Source organism: Bufo gargarizans, chromosome 2 (genome assembly GCF_014858855.1).
Source record: "Bufo gargarizans isolate SCDJY-AF-19 chromosome 2, ASM1485885v1, whole genome shotgun sequence".
Classification (NCBI taxonomy): domain Eukaryota; kingdom Metazoa; phylum Chordata; class Amphibia; order Anura; family Bufonidae; genus Bufo; species Bufo gargarizans.
The window spans coordinates 695099399-695118574 of record NC_058081.1 but is presented as its reverse complement, the minus strand read 5'-3'; the positions used below and the strand labels follow the sequence as shown (position 1 = coordinate 695118574).

Genomic DNA, 19176 nt, shown 5'->3' with positions numbered 1-19176 from the left:
CAATGCAGCGAACTGGACCGCAGGGGCAATCTGTGAGCACACGATGGGTTGATGGGGGTAGTAGTCATACTCACAATTTTTGTAGCTCCCTGGGCCGGCGTGCAGTGATGGGGAAGACAGCACTAAATCCTCCGGGGCACTCTCTAGTACAGGGATCACCAGCCAGATGGTGGTTGAGGTGCCCTTGATGGTATAAGTGTTTAGGGTGCTTTTGAGGCTGGGACCCCGGTTGTTCGTGACGCCAGCACCGTTAGGTGCAAAAGTTGGTGGTGGAAAAGATGAGGAGTCAATTGTAGTAAAACAGTTGAACTTTTACTTGAATCACTTGTCTCCAGGTGGTCAGTACAGTTCATTTATATGGCATAAAGATATAACTCAGATATTGGTTTAGCTGTAATCCTTGTAACAGGCTTAGCAATTGTAACTTGAGGAGTTTTCCTAAGACTTTTACTTTAACAGGCAAGAAAAAGGCTCTTTCTTATATAAGTCTGCGCTAAGTCCATTCTTTAGCACTGAGGTACTGAATATAATAACTCTTACTGGTCAGTAGGAATACACAGGGCGGCTCCCTAATGGCAGGCAGTGGCGTAGCTATAGGGTTCGCAGCGGTCGCAGTTGCAACTAAGCCCCTAAGCCAGGGGGGCCAAGGAGGGGGGGTCTGGAGGCCTGACTGGGGTCTGGAGAGGTCTAATGGAGGGGTCTGGAGGTCTGACTGGGGATCTGGAGAGGTCTAATGGGGGTATATACATCTGAATGGGGGGTCTGACTGGGGGTCTAGAGAGGTCTAATGGGGGTATAGACGTCTGATTGGGGGTCTGGAGGTCTAATGGGGGTCTGATTGGGGGTCTAGAGGTCTAATGGGGGTCTTATCTGAGGTCTAAAACTGGGGTCTGACATAGAGGTCTAAAGGGGGTTTGGTCCGAGATGTGGGGTCTCATTTAGGGTGTTATATGGGGGTCTGATCTGAAAGGGGTATTTTTTGTACTGGCGCACAATATAAAGGAGTGTTTTTGCACCGACGCTCTGTGTGGTACTAGTATTTTCAGGGGGACTTTCTGCAGGATAACATTAGGGGCACAGCGGACACAGTATTGGAGGTGGCAGGATGGGGTGTTGAGAAGGTGAGGAGGATGATGGAAAAGTAGTAAAGTAAGATGTCTGTTTGTTAAACTCTGCAGAGACGAGGTGCGGCTGAAAGAAGTCACTATGGCGGTCTGGTCTGAGAGGAGAAAAAGAGAAAAGAGAATATCTACATCAGAGAAGAGGTACATACAGTATGTGGGGCTGTATGACCCTGTATGTTCTGTAGCGCTGTATGTAATGTTTTCCAAGTATGTCTTTAAAGGGGTTGTCTGCTTTTTTTCCCCATACGAGCGCTGCCTTCTCTGCCCTGTGTACCTGCTCATCACTGCAAATGCTACAGCGAGCAGGTGAACAGAGCAGAGAAAGCAGCCCTCTCTTCAAACAGCTGATCGGCGGGGGTGCTGGGGGACCCTGCCGATCTGATATTGATAACCTATCCTGAGGATAGGTCATCAGTAGTAAAAAGAGGACAACCCCTTTAACAGTAGGACTGGAGGGAAGGGGTTAGGTTGAGAATTTGGCATGGGGGGTGTGTTTAAATGTTTGCCTCGAGCAGCAGAAAAGCTAGGTGCACCAGCGCTGAGTGAAGGGGGAGGGGGCCCAATCTGAACTCTTGCACCAGGGCCCATGAGCCTTTAGCTACGCCCCTGATGCAGGCATCAGTCTTCTGCTTCATTCTTTGGAAAGGATGCTCACTGAAGAATTACGGTCCCAATATCCATAGAGGTGTAAACCGTGTACCGGGGTGGGCTCCCAAGGATACAGCGAAGTCATGAACGAGGAAAGCAACTCTGACAACAGCTTTTGCCAAGACTGAATTTTACTAACACATGATAATAAACACAACCACAAATGCTGAGAACATAAAATAAATTTACATACACCCAGCCCGAAGGCTGAGGCCCCTGTGCTTCACAGCACAGAACCCTCTGATGGATGCCGGAGGAAATTGTGCGGTAATTTACCTACTGGCGGGCACAACTAAAACTGCCTCGCTGAACTGGATTGCGTTCGTGGGTGTGTTTATCAGCTTTCAAATGTGCAATGTCCCTTTAAGTAATGGAGTCCTTGTAGTAACAGTAGCAACAATTTAGGCCTGAAAACAGAGACCCTAACTAGCTAACTACAGGCCTGGTCTCAGTCTCTAGGCGCCAACACTGCAATGAGGTACGTGCATGATCTTACCGACCCGGGTCTGCTCTTCTTCCGCTGATGACTCTGAACCGAACAACCAGTCTCTCCAGCAAACATGAGGTCCCACATAGTATGTAGCTTTGTTCTTTAGCTCTTATGAGCCTTCCTGGAAACAATTCTCCTTTCCCTGGACAGGATCTGGGTTTTGGACAACGATCAACTTCCCTCAGCTGCAGCTGTGATCACTGAGGGGTCCTCTCACTCCTGGATCCATCAGACTTTCTGCTCACACACAGTTCCTCAGTCTCAGCTAGGTTCTAAGATGGCTGCTGCCTCTTTTCTAGCAGGTTCTCAAACCCCACCTCATTTGAATATTCAAATATCTGCAGTCTGTTATCTGTGTTTAAGAAACAGCGGCATCTTGTGGCCAAACAGCAGAATATCAGTTCTAATCATTTAACTTAATCCACACACAAACAGTGTTCAAACAATGAGAGCTGTTTCTCAATCTCACATGCCACCCCACTAGAGGTTGTCGTCCTCGGCAACTCTTCCCATACAAAGTCATCCTGGGCATAGTGCTGTTGGGGCACACCAGCATTGGGCCTGGTTGACCTTCACAGAGTGAGAGTCTCAGGAGCACTGGGGACATCAGGCACATCTGACGGGGAAGGAGCTGCTGACTGCTCAGCATTTTCTCTGGGTGGCAAACTTGCCATGGCTGGAGCCTCTGTCAGTACCGGGGCAGGGACAACCCACCATTCCTCTTCCTCCTCCTCTAAGGGAAATTCCTCCGTACTCTGAGCAGGAGTCACCTCCTCCACGCACACAGGCTCATCCAAATTACAAAGCCTCAACATGTTACGGTGTAAGTTTCGTGAGGGCCCTCCAGTCCCTATTGGCGCTACATACATATATAAGTGGTGCCAGCACCACCTAGGGGCTAATAGATGAAATTACACTCTAAAAGCCTGTTAATAGGAATTACAGCTATACACAGAAATACATTATTATGACATTTAGCAAAAGTTTAAAGCACCCTCAGTGTAACCAGTGCAAAACTGGTTGCAGTCACAAGATCTTGTCTCCTCAACAAGGCTAGTTTTCAACTCCATTTTTTGTATCCCTTAGTAATGCACTTTGCTGATTTATGGGGTATTCCCAGAATATATGCATCGTATGCGGTTGCCGAAACAGCTGAGCAGACCACTGTTTTTTGTAACTCCGACCACCCTGACAGCTGAGTATTATGAATATTCCGAACTCAGCCATGAATACCCCTTTAATCTTGCAAAAGAAAGTTAGACCAGCACCTCCAGACAATATATAAAGGAAGTACAAGTGCACGCTACCATGGCTGCAATGCAAAAGCAAACAAGGACTACAAGTAGCAGCACACTGCTACTACCCCTAAAGAACTACCCCTTTAGGCCTCTTTCACACAACAGTTTTTTTTTTCCCGTTTACGGGCAGTTTTTTGCATTCCGTATACGGTTCGTATACGGAACTATTCATTTCAATGGTACCACAAAAAAAAAGGAATGTACTCCGTATGCATTCCGTTTCCGTATTTCCCTTTCCGTTGAAAGATAGAACATGTCCTATTATTGCCCGCAAATCACGTTCCGTGGCTCCATTCAAGTCCATGGGTCCGCAAAAAAAAGGAACACATACGGAAATGCATCCATATGTCTTCTGTATCTGTTCCTTTTTGTGCAACCATCTATTGAAAAATATTATGCCCAGCCCAATTTTTTCTATATAATTACTGTATACCGTATATGCCATATGGAAAAACCGAACAGAAACTGAAACAAAAAAACGGAACAACGGATCCATGAAAAACGGACCACAAAACATGGCTAGACAACTCTGAGACTTCCATTGCTGCTGGCAATCAAAAAGAAAGGGTCGAGGTGTAGGAACAAAGTCAACAGTACAGGTAGATGGACGAGAACCGGACATTTTTTAAAACTGATTCTTTCGTTTTTCGTTTTTTTATACTGTATATATACTGAATGTGAATTTATCTTAGCTGAGGTGTTGGAGGGGTTAAATAGCTGCTATCAGCTTTATCGCTGATCCAAGTCACAGTAGTGATTGGCTTAGGTGGACAGGTCATGTTCTTAAGAGCCCAAAATCACACACATGCGGTATCATGGCGCTCCTCATGATGTATGTGTGTTATGATGATGATGAAGGAAGGGGTTAAATACATAACATGTAATTATGCAGACAATTAATTGTCACTTTCGAAATTACAAGTCATCTCCAGGATACTTGTCAAGTCTGTGCTGCCCTCGCTATCCTATCAGCCACTGCAGGCTGACCTGATTTCTCTAGTTATAAGCCCTTGGAAGACCTCTGTCATTGCTAAGCATCTCTTACTTCATTTACAGCCTACGCTAATGGAACTGCCCTCTACTATAAATCCAAGTAAAGCTTCTTTGCATATCTCCGGATGGACTAGCAAAGAGCACTAACATGATAAACCCACAAAAGGATATACAACACAAGTCAGATTCATTAGGCAACAAGATAAGATGCAGTCAAAGTCATAGTACGATTTCTTGCTGATTATCCACTACGTAACAGGCTACTGTCTTGGTTTAAAGCCCAAAAAAAATATCATGTTTAAAAATTATTTGGTAATCTGAAAATATAACTGTAATTTCATTTTCTAATCCATAGCAACCCTCTTACTGAACATTGCTAAAGAAATTCCGTCTTCAGTGTACTGAATGCTGAAGATGATTACCTGTAAGACGTGGAGGCAGGCTTCTCAGCCTGCCTCTTCTATTCCTACCCCAGCCTATGCCTCCACAAATGTATAAAATATATTTTTCTAAAAAACTTCATTTAAAGGGGTTCTGCACTTTGTTTAAACTAATGATCTATCCTCTGGATAGATCATCAGCATCTGATCGGCGGAGGTCCGACACCCAGGACCCCCGCCGATCAGCTGTTTGAGAAGGCAGCGGCCCTCCAGCAGCGCTGCGGCCTTCTCACTGTTTCCCGTCGGCACAGTGACGTCATGACTAGTATTAACTGGCCTGGGCGCGGCTAAGCTCCATTCAAGTGAACAGAGCTTAGCCCGGCCAAGGCAAGTTGATACTAGTCGTGATGTCATTGGGCCGGCGGTAAACAGTGAGAAGGCCGCAGCGCTGCTGGAGGGCCACTGCCTTCTCAAACAGCTGATTGGCAGCGGTCCTTGGTGTCGGACCCCCGCCGATCAGATGCTGATGATCTATCCAGAGGATAGATCATCAGTTTAAACAAAGTGCAGAACCCCTCTAATTAACAGTCCTTGCTTATCTGACTTGCTGCCCGCACTGATCGCTGGCAACCCGATTTCCTCTATCTGCTGTGGTCAGTGCTGATACACAGGAATATAGTAGACTTGGGGCACATGCACACGAACGTGTGCCAGCCGGGCCCGGGCTGCGGAACACAAATTGCGGTCAACAATGCACATGCATCGACTGTAGGTCCGCCGTATGCAGACGTAGGACCAATTTACTTAAATGGTGTCTGCGATCCACATCTGATGGTCCCACCGCAAAAAAGTAGTGCATGCACTACTATTTTGGGGGTGCAGAGGCATGGACAGAAACCTCACAGAAGCACTCCGTACTGCTTCCGTGGGGTTCAGTGCCTCCGTTCCTCACTGCACCTTCCGGATTGTGAACCTATTCAAGTGAATGGGTCTGCATCCGTGATGAGGTGCAGAAATGGCCGGTGCCCGCATACTGGCCGTGTGCATGAGCCCTTATTGTCAACTCTGTTCATATCTGTCTTCCAAGTGCATTGGTTAATGCTTGGAAAATAGGGAAAGGCGCAGGGTTCCAGCGATCAACGTGAATGGTAAGTGTACTATGTCCCTGTGTAAATCAAAGGAGAACAGTGCTGCAAGGATCAGCACTGATACATAGCAACACTGAACACTTACAGTCAGCACTGATTGCTGCAGATAGAGGAGAACAGGCCACCAGAAATCCGCACTGGCAGCAAAGCAGATAGGCAATAACTCAGTTAAGCGCACAGTGTGGAGGCTGGGTCAGAGAAAGCAGAGGTAGGCTGAGAAGCCTGCCTCTGTATGTTACAGATGGCAGTCTTCAGCATTCAGTAGAACGCTGAAAACAGAATTTCTTTAGCAATACTAGAGGATTTTAAAAGCAGTTTTCTAATACAAGTCAGCATCATTTCCTAAGGCCCCTTTGACATCTGCGCTAGAGGAACAGAGAACAGCCTGCCAGAGGTCTCTGCATCCCGAATAGCCAGATGCTACCACATGCCTGTTGGCCCCCATTGACTATAATGGCATCCGACGGAGATCTGGCTACTACTCTGCCTTTTTTTTTTATTTCTCCTTTAAATATCATTTGAGAACATGAATAGTGGACAGGGAATTTAATTTCTGATTCTTGGAACCCCCGTGTTATCTTCAATCATGTCTATATTAAAATGCAAAAAAATTATAAATAAAAAAAGATAATTTTCTTTCATTTCTTGAGCCAACTTGAAGGCAATTGTCTATATTCTGTGTGAGTCTGTGTGAAAGTTTTGGGCTGTGTTCCATTAGTTGGTTCTCTTTCCAAATGCTTCTACACACAGTGGTTGGTACCAGACTCTTTATGGTGTGGAGATAGGAACGGCCATTACACGTGTTCATACTTAAACGTTTCTGTTAGTAAAATCAGGGCCTATAAGCCCTACCACAGGGAATGCCCCAACCCCACCTAGGAACACCCACTTATGGGTGGCGTTTGCGCTAACCCCACCTATTTTCGGCCCGGGACATTGCAAATTTGTCGGGGCTGTCTCTGAAAATCAGGGACGGTCCCAGCAAATTTTGGACAGTTGGCAAAGATGCGTGTGGCTGCCTAGTGAATCACAACCAACAAGTTCCAGTATTACAATGGTACCAATATAATAGTTGCCAACGATCCTGAATATGAAGGGCCTGTCCCTAATTTTCAGAGACAGTTCCTGCAAATTCAGGCTGCCCTGGGCCAAAAATGGGAAGCCCTGGTCGTTTTTGCCCAGTTTGAGGCATTCCTGCAAGTAGTAGGACCCCTGGAGGCCATACACAGAATATAACAGACATCTAAAGGCTGGAAACAGAAATGTACTATCCTCAGAAATAAACAGGAACAATGGAGCTGCTGCGAAACCGAGGTCCTGTTAAGTGCTTCCACATGGTAGTTTTCATCATAACTCCCAAGACTGCACGGATATGGCCTGCACTTTTATGGAGAACTGGACTAAAATAATCCTGTTCTCAGGAACAGTGAGTGTTCTGAAAGATGGACATCCCCCTACAACTTATCCCAGATAGATACTATGGAGGAGATTTATCATCTCCCTGTGCCTGATTTGTGGTGTAAAAAAGTCACAAACTGCGACATACATATTGTTACAAGTGGCCATTTTTACTCCATTGTGGCCACTTTTCGATAAGGGGGTGTGATGAGGTTGGCGAGGAAGTGTGGCCAGTTTTCTGGCACAAACGAAGAGCTGCTGTAGATTTCTGTTTCGGCACAAGGACTGCTGGAGGATGTTTCAGATATGGTATATGATAGGAGTTGTGTGCCTTGTCAGAAATCAGATGCAGCCTATGTAGGGTAGTCACCTATCTAAACAAAAGTTACCGACCAAGTTTACACTGATACTGGGCACCAGTAGTTAGATCATAGTTAGTTTTTTTTTTTTATAAAACTTAATTTTTTCCATTTTGCAACACCCTTATGTATTTAACTGTCTCTGCCAGGTCTCAAACCAAGAACACAACTTTTGCATCAAAAGCAAAGACTCTAACCACTGAGCCACAGAGCTCAATGCTAGTGAATGGAAGATTTTCTAGGGCTAAAAATGTCAGTAGTATTTTTCCCATATGTTATGTATTCAGATCTACAATGTACTGGAATCTACAGGTACTAGGAAGGTCCGCTGAGGAGGGAAGCATCACAAGGTCCTTGCTCCCACGTGGTGAGCGCGGTGACGTCATCGCAGGCTCTTTTGCAGGTCCTGCAGAAAGAAGAGGATACCGGCTGCGCGATCAAGCGGATGGGGTGAGTTTTTTTAAAATTATTTTTAACCCCTCAATGGCCATTTTATTTAGCATTCTGTCTTAAGAATGCTATTATTTTCCGTTATAACCATATAATAAAATCACCCGAACCCGAACTTCAGTGAAAAAGTCTGGGTTCGGGTCCGGGTACCCAAACTCGCAAAGTTTGGTACGAACCTGAACTTTGCAGTTCGGGTTCGCTCAAGCCTAATCACGGCGTCTCCTCTCCTTACGACCACAGGTACTAAGAAGATCAGCTAAGGAGGGACACATCACGAGGTCCACGCTTCCATCTTGTGTGGTGCTGTGGTGAAGCTTAGTTCAGTAACAAGCTTAATGCATAAAGGTTAGTGCAGGAGAAGTGAACTCCTCACCTTACTGCGCCCGATGGATGAGGAGTGACATTAATTCCTCTTTAGTGACAGATCAATAAGGACAAGAAGATTAAGCATGTGGTCGCGCAAATTAAGGCTAAAGCAGGACTTTTGTAATTGCATTTGCAAGGATGCCAGACTGCCAACTGCCTGGAGTATGTCCGCCAAATGAGTATTACATGTGCTCTATGGAAATGGGAAGAAAACAGCAACCATTGAGTCTGCCATATTTCCCCAAAAGACATACTTTTTTGCTTAAAAAAAGCATGTGTATGTTGGCATTTTTAATCCTAGCTAGGCATGTAAAAACACCATTACACAGGTGGTGTAACACATTTTAGGGGCAAAATAGCTTCAAAGAACGCTACAAATACAAAACGCTGAACCATTCAGTAGTTTTTAAAGCATTTTTTGTCCCTCCAAAAAACAAAAAAACTAGTCATAAAAAAGGGCTCCTTCACATACACTTATTTTTCAGCATTTTTCTTTTTTTACATTTGGAGCATACCTTTGTGGGGTTGTTCAACTCCTTTAAAAAAAAAAAACACCACAGTCAGGGCACGCTGGCCCAGATTCACTAATGTGTCAGTGCCTAGAATCTGTCCAAAAAGTGGCACAATTTGGCACAACTAAAATGTCAACTTTTTTTTCCTGACATGCTTAAAAAGGGGAGTGGTTTGTTACAATGAGGCATGGTTTCATAAGAAGGGGCGTGGTCTACAAGTTGCTATACAATCAGAGACGAGTGTCTATCTCTGCACCGCTTTTATCATCCAGCCTGGGCCCCGTGATAAGGCTATATGCACACGACCGCTGTGTGTTTTGCGGTCCGTGGCACGGACAGCCATTGATATAACTGCCTATTCTTGTCCGCAAAATGGATGCGGACAGCACACGGAGTGCTGTCTGCATCTTTTGCGGCCCCATTGAAGTGAATGGGTCCGCATCCAAGCCGCAAAAACTGCGTCTAGGATGCGGACCAAAACAACAGTCGTGTGCATGAGGCCTAAATCTGTTGCAGGTCTGTCCAAACTTTCGCCATCTATAGGATTTGTTATTATGGCCTGCTGTGTTTTGAAAAAAAGGCCAACATGCCACAAAAACATAAAAAACATGTATGTAGAATTTTTGTATAATTTGTTATTGACTTATTGAGTAAAATCAGGCGAAAGCATTTTTTAACCTAAAAAAACACTAAAAATGCCAACAGAAAAGCAACTGACAAACACTGCAAAATTTTGTGCATGAAAACAGCCTCTGGCTACATTCACACGACCGTGCTGTTTTTTTTGCAATTTGCGGAACGGAACGGGCGGACCATTATAGAAATTGCCTATTCTTGTCCGCAAAACGTTTTTTCAGGTGTTTGTGGGGAATTGATCATTGCATTTCAGGTTACTTTTCAGATTGGAGTTGCTATGCTATAATAAACTTGGTGCAAGTGCAATGTAGTTGCACCTTTTTCAGTAAAAGTACACCTGGGGGGGGGGGGGTGCCGGGTGTGGAGATGCAACTTTTCTGCAGCTTTTGGCCTCATGCACACGACCGTTGTTGTGCTCCGTGTCCGTTGTTCCGTTTTTCGTGATTTTCTGCGGACCTATTGACTTTCAATGGGTCCGTTGAAAACTCGGCTAATGCACCGTTTGCCATCTGCGTCCGTGGTCCCAGTCCGACAAAAAAATATAACCTGTCCTATTTTTTCCACGGAAAACGGTTCGCGGACCCATTCAAGTCAATGGGACTGTGAAAAAACACGGAGGCACACAAGATTGCCATCCGCGTCCGCGTCCGTTTTTTTCCTATCATTTGCATGGCAAACTTGACTTTTTTTTTACTTTCCTTCATGTCTGGAGATCCTCCAAAAATAAAAGAAGACACATGGAAACAAAAACGGAAACAGATCATGGAACAACGGGACCCCATTTTGCGGAACGGAACACAACAACGGTCGCGTGCATGAGGCCTTTTGCAAATGATAAATGAGATCCACAGGAAAAGCATGACAAAATTCTCACTCCACTTCTGAAAGTGGCACAGGTAGGCAGAGGCCAAAAAAACTGGCGTAACACAGTTGATAAATGTCTCCCTGTATGCAGGGCCGGAGTCAGGATACAGGGAGCATAGCCAGGCAAGTGCCGAGGCCCAATGCTCCAGGGGGGGCCACTGAGCTGCTATGAGCACTTCCATCAATGACACTGCTGTCATTTCGCTTACGCTTTTAATAAACAGCAAACTAAGCTGTAGAAACCAGTGTCAGGCAGCTGCTGCCAAGGCCAATAAGATAATGGGTTGAATCAGAAGGGGCATAGATGCCCGTGATGAGAACATAGTCCTACCACTTTACAAATCATTAGTCAGACCGCACATGGAGTACTGTGTACAGTTCTGGGCTCCTGTAAACAAAGCAGACATAGCAGAGCTGGAGAAGGTCCAGAGGAGGGCATCTAAAGTAATAACTGGAATGGGGCAACTACAGTACCCTGAAAGATTATCAAAATTAAGGTTATTCACTTTAGAAAAAAGACGACTGAGGGGAGATCTAATTAATATGTATAAATACATCAGGGGTCAGTACAGAGATCACTCCCATCATCTGTTTATCCCCAGGACGGTGACTGACGAGGGGACATCCTCTGCGTCTGGAGGAAAGAAGGTTTGTACACAAACATAGAAGAGGATTCTTTACGGTAAGAGCAGTGAGACTATGGAACTCTCTGCCTGAGGAGGTGGTGATGGTGAGTACAATAAAGGAATTCAAGACTGGCCTGGATGTATTTCTGGAGTGTAATAATATTACCGGCTATAGCTACTAGAGAGGGGTCATTGATCCGGGAGTTATTCTGATTGCCTGATTGGAGTCGGGAAGGAATTTTTCCCCCCTTAAGTGAGGAAAAATGGCTTGTACCTCACAGGGTTTTTTTGCCTTCCTCTGGATCAACTTGCAGGATGACAGGCCGAACTGGATGGACAGATGTCTTATTATTCTGAAGAGGGCCACTGGGGGTCATTATACTGTGTGTGGGGCCACTGGGGGTCATTATACTGTGTGTGGGGGCATTGGGGGGGTCATTATACTGTGTGAAGGGCCACTAGTGGTCATTATACTGTATAGGGGCCAGTGGGGGTCATTATACCATGTGGAAGCCACAGGGGGACATGTAAATGTAAAAAAATGCCTCAAGAGCACCCACTGGGATTTATCACCCAAGGGCCCACATGAACCTGGAGCCGGCCCTGCCTAAATGTTTGCCCGTTAGCGTATTTTTAATGGCTTTTTTTCTCCTGTAGAGTAGATGTCATATCGTGTGAAAAACCGCCAAGAGCTTCACCATGCTATGTTTTTGAAAAGAAGCCAGAGAGACAAAAAACGCCACCTAAAGAACAAAAATCTCAGTAGCAAAAAAAAAAATGCTGATGTGTCCGCGTTTCATATTTCCCATAGACCCTAAAGTAACGGGTTGAGCTGGAGTTTTCACTGCAAAAAATGCCACAAAAAAATTAAAAGTGCTGAAAAACACTAGAAAAAAACTCCATCTGTGGAAACAGCCAAAGTGTCATTTTACAGAAAAGACTGCGACAAAGTATTCACTGAAATTTGCAGCATTACTACTAGGGTCAAAACCTTATAAGCTGAAGCGTGGGTGGATTTCCTGTTTAGTTCCAGAACACGGCTAATAATGCCACTGCGTCACGTAATCCTTCTTTCAGCTTCTTCACATTACATGATCTTTGGGAGTCACTATCTGTTTTTTTTTTATCTTTCTTTTAGTTTTTTTGTGGTGATTTTGAAGTTTATGCAAAAAAATAGACAGTATAAAAAACCTAAAAAGTGATGTAGACTTTTTTTGACTCTTGTTGATTGGAAGTGGAGGACATTAGTATCCTAAAATAACTATGTGAGGTAGTAGTCCCTCTAAGTGTCGATTTATGGTTCCTGGGGCCCCCCAGGGGAAATTATTCTTGAGGCCCAACACCTATACCAGTGATGGCTAACCTTAGCACTCCAGCTGTGGTAAAACTACAACTCCCAAGATGCCCTCCTTGCTTGGCTGCTCCCAGAACTCTATAGAAATAAATGGAGCATGCTGGGAGTCGTAGTTTCACCACAGATGGAGTGCCAAGGTTAGCCATCACTGACCTATACCATCAATAAAGTTTCACAGGCTTTGAATCAAAGAAATTGACCCCAGTGGCAGATGATTGGCTGTTAAGGAAGCCAAATGTTTTTTCTTTCCCTCTGGGATCATTGGAGCCCATTATGGTATGAGAGCCTGGGCCCACCAGAAGGTCTTCTTGTGCTCTGGTGGGCCAGTCTGACCCTGGATGACTGGTGTCAGAAGTGGACAGATGCAAACACAATCAAGGAAGCCAAGAGCAAGAATCATAGATACAGCCATAGCGGTAACCTTACCACCAGCATTTGGGTTAACCCTAACTCTAACTTGAAAACCATTTTAAAACTGCAATCCGGTCAGCTTCAGTACCGACTGGTACCTAAGCTGACTTCGGGTTACAGCTTTAAAATGTTTTTCAAGCTATAGAATTGAATGTCGAAGTCCTTCACGCTAAGGCTTCGGACTTAACGAATTTCACCTCGGCATAGCCCAAACATTTGTATGCTGTACGACAGCACTCAAACGAGTTTTGAACGAAACGACTTTTGATCTATGATCCAAGGCGCGCTTCGCTCAACACTAGTGATGAAGGTCAGAAGCAAAGAGTCCAAACCCAGGGAGTGAGAAGCAGAAATCAAAAGCCAAATTACGCTAGAAAAGAAATAGGGTATCGAGCCTATTGTTGATGCAAGTTGTGCACCGATGAGGGGTTTATGGAAGAAAGGCTGTGCCATATGTAGCGCAACAAAGGAGGCAATAATAGCCATCATTCTAAGGGTCCATTCACACGTCAGCAGAATGGGTCCGCATCCGTTCTGCAAATTGCGGAACGGGTGCAGACCCATTCATTCTCTATGGGGCAGGAATGGGTGCGGACAGCACACAGTGTGCTGTCCGCATCCGCATTTCCGGAGCGCGCCCCCGATCTTCTGGTCCACGGCACCGGAAAAAAATAGAACATGTCCTATTCTTGTCCGCAAAGAATAGGCAGTTCTATGGGGGTGCCGGCCGGGTGTATTGCGGATCCGCAATACACCACAGACATGTGAATGGACCCTAAGGGTGCAGTCGCACAGTCAGGTTTCCTGATGCAGTTTTGAAAGCCAAAACCAGGAGTGAATAAAAAAAAGAGAAGTCGTATCCTTTTTGTAATGATAGTCAATGGTGTTGCACTGCGACATGCGCCATCTTTAAACAGACGATGAGCACAGCATCAAAAGGGACATAGATTCCTGTGATGAGAACATAGTCCTACCACGGTACAAATCACTGGTCAGACCGCACATGGAGTACTGTGTACAGTTCTGGGCTCCTGTGAACAAGGCAGGCATAGCAGAGCTGGAGAGGGTCCAGAGGAGGGCAACTAAAGTAATAACTGTAATGGGTGGACTACAGGACCCAGAAAGATTATCAAAATTAGGGTTATTCAGTTTAGAACTGAATAACTATGTACTGTATAAAAATATCAGGGGTCAGTACAAAGATCTCTCCCATCATCTATTTATCCCCAGGACGGTGACTGTGACGAGGGGACATCCTCTGCGTCTGGAGGAAAGAAGGTTTGTACACAAACATAGAAGAGGATTCTTTACGGTAAGAGCAGTTTTCAAGTGTCCACGAGTTTAAGAGGGGCCTGGATGTATTTATGGATGTAATAATATTACAGGCTATAGCTACTAGAGAGGGGGCGATAATCCAGGGAGTTATTCTGATTGCCTGGAGTCGGGAATTTTTTCCCCCTAAAATGAGGAAAATTGGCTTCTACCTCACAGGTTTTTTTTGCCTTCCTCTGGATCAACTTGCAGGATAAAAGACTGAACTGGATGGACAGATGTCTTTTTTCAGCCTTATGAACTATGTAAGGGCTCATGCACACGAACGTATTTGCTTTCCGTGTCCGTTCTGTTTTTTTTTTTAGGACCGTATGCGTAACCATTCATTTCAATGTTCAATTTTTTTGCGGAACGGAAATACGGATATACGGAAAAAGAATGCGCATGGAGTACCTTCCTTTTATTTGCGGACTCATTGAAATGAATGGTTCCGTATACGGTCCGCAAAAAAAGGAACGGACACGGAAAGAAAATACGTTCGTGTGCATGAGCCCTTATCTTCCGCATTACGGATGTGGATAGGACTGTTCTATTAGGGGCCAGCTGTTCCGTTCCGCAAAATACGGAATGCACACGGACGTCATCCGAATTTTTTGCGGATCCGTTTTTTGGGACAGCAAAATACATACGGTCGTGTGCATGAGGCCTTGGTATGTTACATAGCGCTTGTCATCTAGGGGTTAATGCGTATGGGATTGTCCTGATTCTTGGATTGTAACATGCTTGATCCTTTTGTTTTTACTGGAGTTAAGCCACTGCTTCCCTATTGAGAACATATGCACAGCCAACCTGGGCCTGCACGCGAGGAAAGGGGGGGAATCGGGAGACTAAGCTGTTGGCCAAACATGCGATCGGCCAAGAGCTATCTGGAGTGTATTGTTACCAATAAAATTTGAGTCAAAAGGTGCGATGCGATGGGATATAGGCACGTTCTTACATTTGACTTCAGAAATACAGAGGTCTAGCTTAAAGACAGAATTTTCTGTCATAATTAAATTGCCTGATGTATTTGACGACATCAATGTTCTTATTTCCCAGTTGGTTCTCTTCATACATTAATGTCAAGATGGACAAGGAGCATCTGGTGGAAATAAAAGACATGGCTAAATCTGCTCAGGACTGAAATCCCCCTACGTTAAAGAGAGACATGCATCACTAAGCCCTTTAACTCATACACTCAAGTAAGGTAGGGAGGAGTGGGCTGGCCTTCTGTTGTCTGATTAAGTAATTAACTTAAGAGTCTATAAAAGATGGAGCCCGCATTCAGAACATCTTTACTTGAAATTAGGTCCGCGGACGTAACACTGGTTTGAAGTCGGCATTTAACCAAACAATTGCCTGTGACCACGAAAAAATTGGTTCCCTGAAGCCCACAGCATGGGGAACAGTAAAAGCGGAGCCCTATCTAAAGAAGTTCTCGATGATTTAAAGTCAAATACAAGGTATTCAGAGGAGGAACTTTGTAAGTGGTATGAAACTTTTAAGAAGCAGTGTCCAGATGGCAAGATTACTCGCCCAGACTTTGAGAAAATCTACGCCAATTTTTTTCCAAACTCTGATCCCAAAACCTACGCAAGTCATGTTTTCCGCAGTTTCGACACAAATGAGGATGGCACGCTGGACTTCCGGGAATACATCATTGCTCTTCACCTCACCTCTTCTGGAAAAACCAGCCTGAAGCTGGAATGGGCATTTTCTTTGTTCGATGTTGACAGGAATGGTGAAATTAGCAAAGTTGAAGTACTTGAAATTATTGCAGTAAGTAGATCATTTTGCATTCTTCAAACGAGCATAAAAGGAGTTATCATGAGAAACACAAAAATTCTGTTTGATATAAAATTCTCTAAGGGTTTTCTAAGGCTTTGTTCACATTAATGCTATGAATTCTATTCAGAGCCTTGCTACATCGGATCTGTCGTTCGATGGATCCCAATGAATCCTGATGAACCCTATTGGCTTATATTGAGCTCTGTCTAGTTTCTGTTGAGGTTCTACTGTCCTCCTTATCAAAAATACCAGAACCTCCGAAAAAAAAACTACCGGCATTGTGAGCAGAACCAAAAGGAGCTCCACCATGGTCAATGTGTGGGTGGAGATCTGTTACATTGACATAGATTTAAAATTGAAAATGCCATTAATATATAAAATATAATTGAGGTGAAGGTGCTAACCTCTTCCGATCACTGAAACGAAGGGCAGATACACTTAAACAAGCCCTGTATCTTTCCACTGTGATCGGCTGTCTTCATGTATCCTCAGCAGCCGAAGACATGATCACCCTCCTCAGTAGCTGAAGACATGTTCACCCTTCTCAGTAGCTTAAGACATGTTCACCCTCCTCAGCAGCTGAAGACATGTTCACAGTCCTCAGCAGCTGAAGACATGTTCACCCTCCTCAGTAGCTTAAGACATGTTCACCCTCCTCAGCAGCTGAAGACAAGTTGACCCTCCTCAGCAGCTGATCACAGGTTTTCCCTCCTCAGCAGCTGAAGAGATGTTCACCCTCCTCAGCACCTGAAAACAGATTCACCATCCTGGACAACTGAAGAAGGGCTCATCGAAGTCTATGAGCCAATCTTCAGGTGCAAAGGATAGCCGAAGAGAGCTAATCATAGTGGAATGGGCACAATACTCAGCTCAGTGCTTCTGCCCCTTCATTTCAGCTCTTGTCTTGGTCTCTTCACCTGGAATCCCCACCAACGAAAAGTTCTGATGAAAAAAAAGAACTGTAAGGTTCTAGTTCATATATGTGTCCACCATGACTAATGACTACAAAGGTCTAATGACTAAAAATGTCCACATCTACTGACTGTAGGAAAGCAAGGCAGATAAACTCCAGCATTCTTCTGCATAGTACAGCAGAATATTGGCTTCATTTGCCTAACAATATAATATGAAGATAAATATGTTCTCTACTTGAATTTTTTTTATACACTACGAAGGAGATTTAATACTCAATATGCATTAGTATTGTAATTAAATTTGGGCCAAAAAACTGATTAACTGATTTATACACTTTTTGCATCTTGTCCGACAAAGGGGCATGGCTTCATGAAATGGGTCGTGTTTTTGGGGAAAAGGGCATGGTTTAGATGAGACATTGTGTCCCAAAGTACACCAAAAATTTGGTAAATTTTTTAGGTAAATTAACCCAACAAATAGGGGGTGAAGCCTTAGAATAGACAGTCTAAAGATGCGCCAGATGTACCATTCAGCCTCAGCCACTGTGATAAATCTGCACTGTTCAAGAAGGTCTGAGTTTACATTGTCTTACTTTTAAACAGTATGGGGGAGATTTATTAAAATTGGTGTAAAAATCAACTGGCTTAGTTCCCCATAGAAACCAATCAGATTCCACCTTTCATTTTCAGAGCTCCTTTGGAAAATGAAAGGTGGAATCTGATTGGTTGTTATGGGCAACTAAGCCAGTTTTCCTTTACACCAATTTTAATAAATCTCCCCCACATGAGTTAAACTGCCCCCATGTCATTTGTATTTCTTTTCCGTTGCTTATTCATTACTTTAGTGCTACAAAGAGATTGTCGTAATTCAGTCCTTGATCTCAGTCTAATTCTTCCACCTTGGATACACACCAATTTCATATAGAATGGGGAAGTATGTTTTTTTTGGAGGAAAGAGCAGGAGAAAACCCGTGCAAACACAGGGGGTACATACAAATTCCATGAAGATGTAGAACACGTTATTGTGGTGATTTATGATAAAATATAGAATTGCTGAACATTTCACTCTAGTACTGCCTTGACAATTGAATCTATAGGTGAGCATACACACTAGATTTGTGATGGCTAACCTCCGGCGCTCCAGCTGTGGTAAAACTACGACTTCCAAGATGTACACTTGCTTGGCTGTTCTCGGAACTCCATAGAAATGAATGGAGCATGCTGGGAGTCTTAGTTCCAACACAGCCGGAGGTTAGCCATCACTGGCTGGAGATAAGAGGAGTCTGTCATCGACTTACTCCCCTATTCCTACTGAGAACACATGGACACTCATCTGAACCGAGAATGCATATGTACAGTATGTTGGGTTGGGAGGGAGAGTTTTCGACCTATCGAGCGTTCAGTCAGACCGACAGATATCTAAGGCCTCTTTGACATGTTAGTGAATTACGGACGTGGTCTCCACGGACCGCTCACGTATCCATTGACTTTTATGTGTGCATTCACACATCAGTGTATTTCCACGAACCCTGGGTCCTTGTGAATGAGGCATGAAGGGTATGGCAGTAGCTTTGCTGTATTTATAATGCTGTACTTCTGCTATATATCTGAATAATGATTAACATTTTACAAGCCAGTTTCTAAGGTGCAGAATAGGAAAGTCTGTGGATGTCTAACTTTTTATAAGGATGTTTTTCGTTGAAATGTAGAACATAAAAAAAAAAAAAATCTGTCAGCAGTTTAGACCATGCAATACCATCACTACATAGGGGCTGGGGAGTGCAGTACAAATGTACCATTTGTGGGACATTTATTATCAGGAGTAGTGTAAATATGAAGTTTTATTCTGCCAGGCTCTGCTCCTGCAAGTGCTCAGGAGGAGGAGCTTCACTGTGAAGTGCTCTCTGCATTGAGTTACTTCAAAGCCCCTCCCCTCTGCTCCAAGTCACAGCTGCAGCCTCCAACCAGTAGAGCACTACAGCCCTCAGTGAGAGCAGAGGGGAGGGGCTGTGAGGTAGCTTAATGCAGAGAGCACTTCACAGTGAAGCTCCTCCTTCAGGGCACTTGCAGGAGCAGAACCTGGCAGAATAAAAAAAAAAGCTCCAC

General features: G+C 44.4%; 1 protein-coding gene across 1 annotated transcript in view; it reads left to right on the top strand.

Moving 5' to 3' along the window:
* Window positions 1–15710: 15710 nt before the first annotated feature.
* The window catches only part of LOC122927015 (visinin-like), a 41259-nt gene continuing 37793 nt past the window's right edge, over window positions 15711–19176 (top strand). The window contains exon 1 of the mRNA XM_044278553.1: window positions 15711–16147. Coding sequence (XP_044134488.1) covers window positions 15767–16147 — 381 coding nt within the window. The 5' untranslated portion in view covers window positions 15711–15766. The remainder of the gene's footprint in view (window positions 16148–19176) is intronic.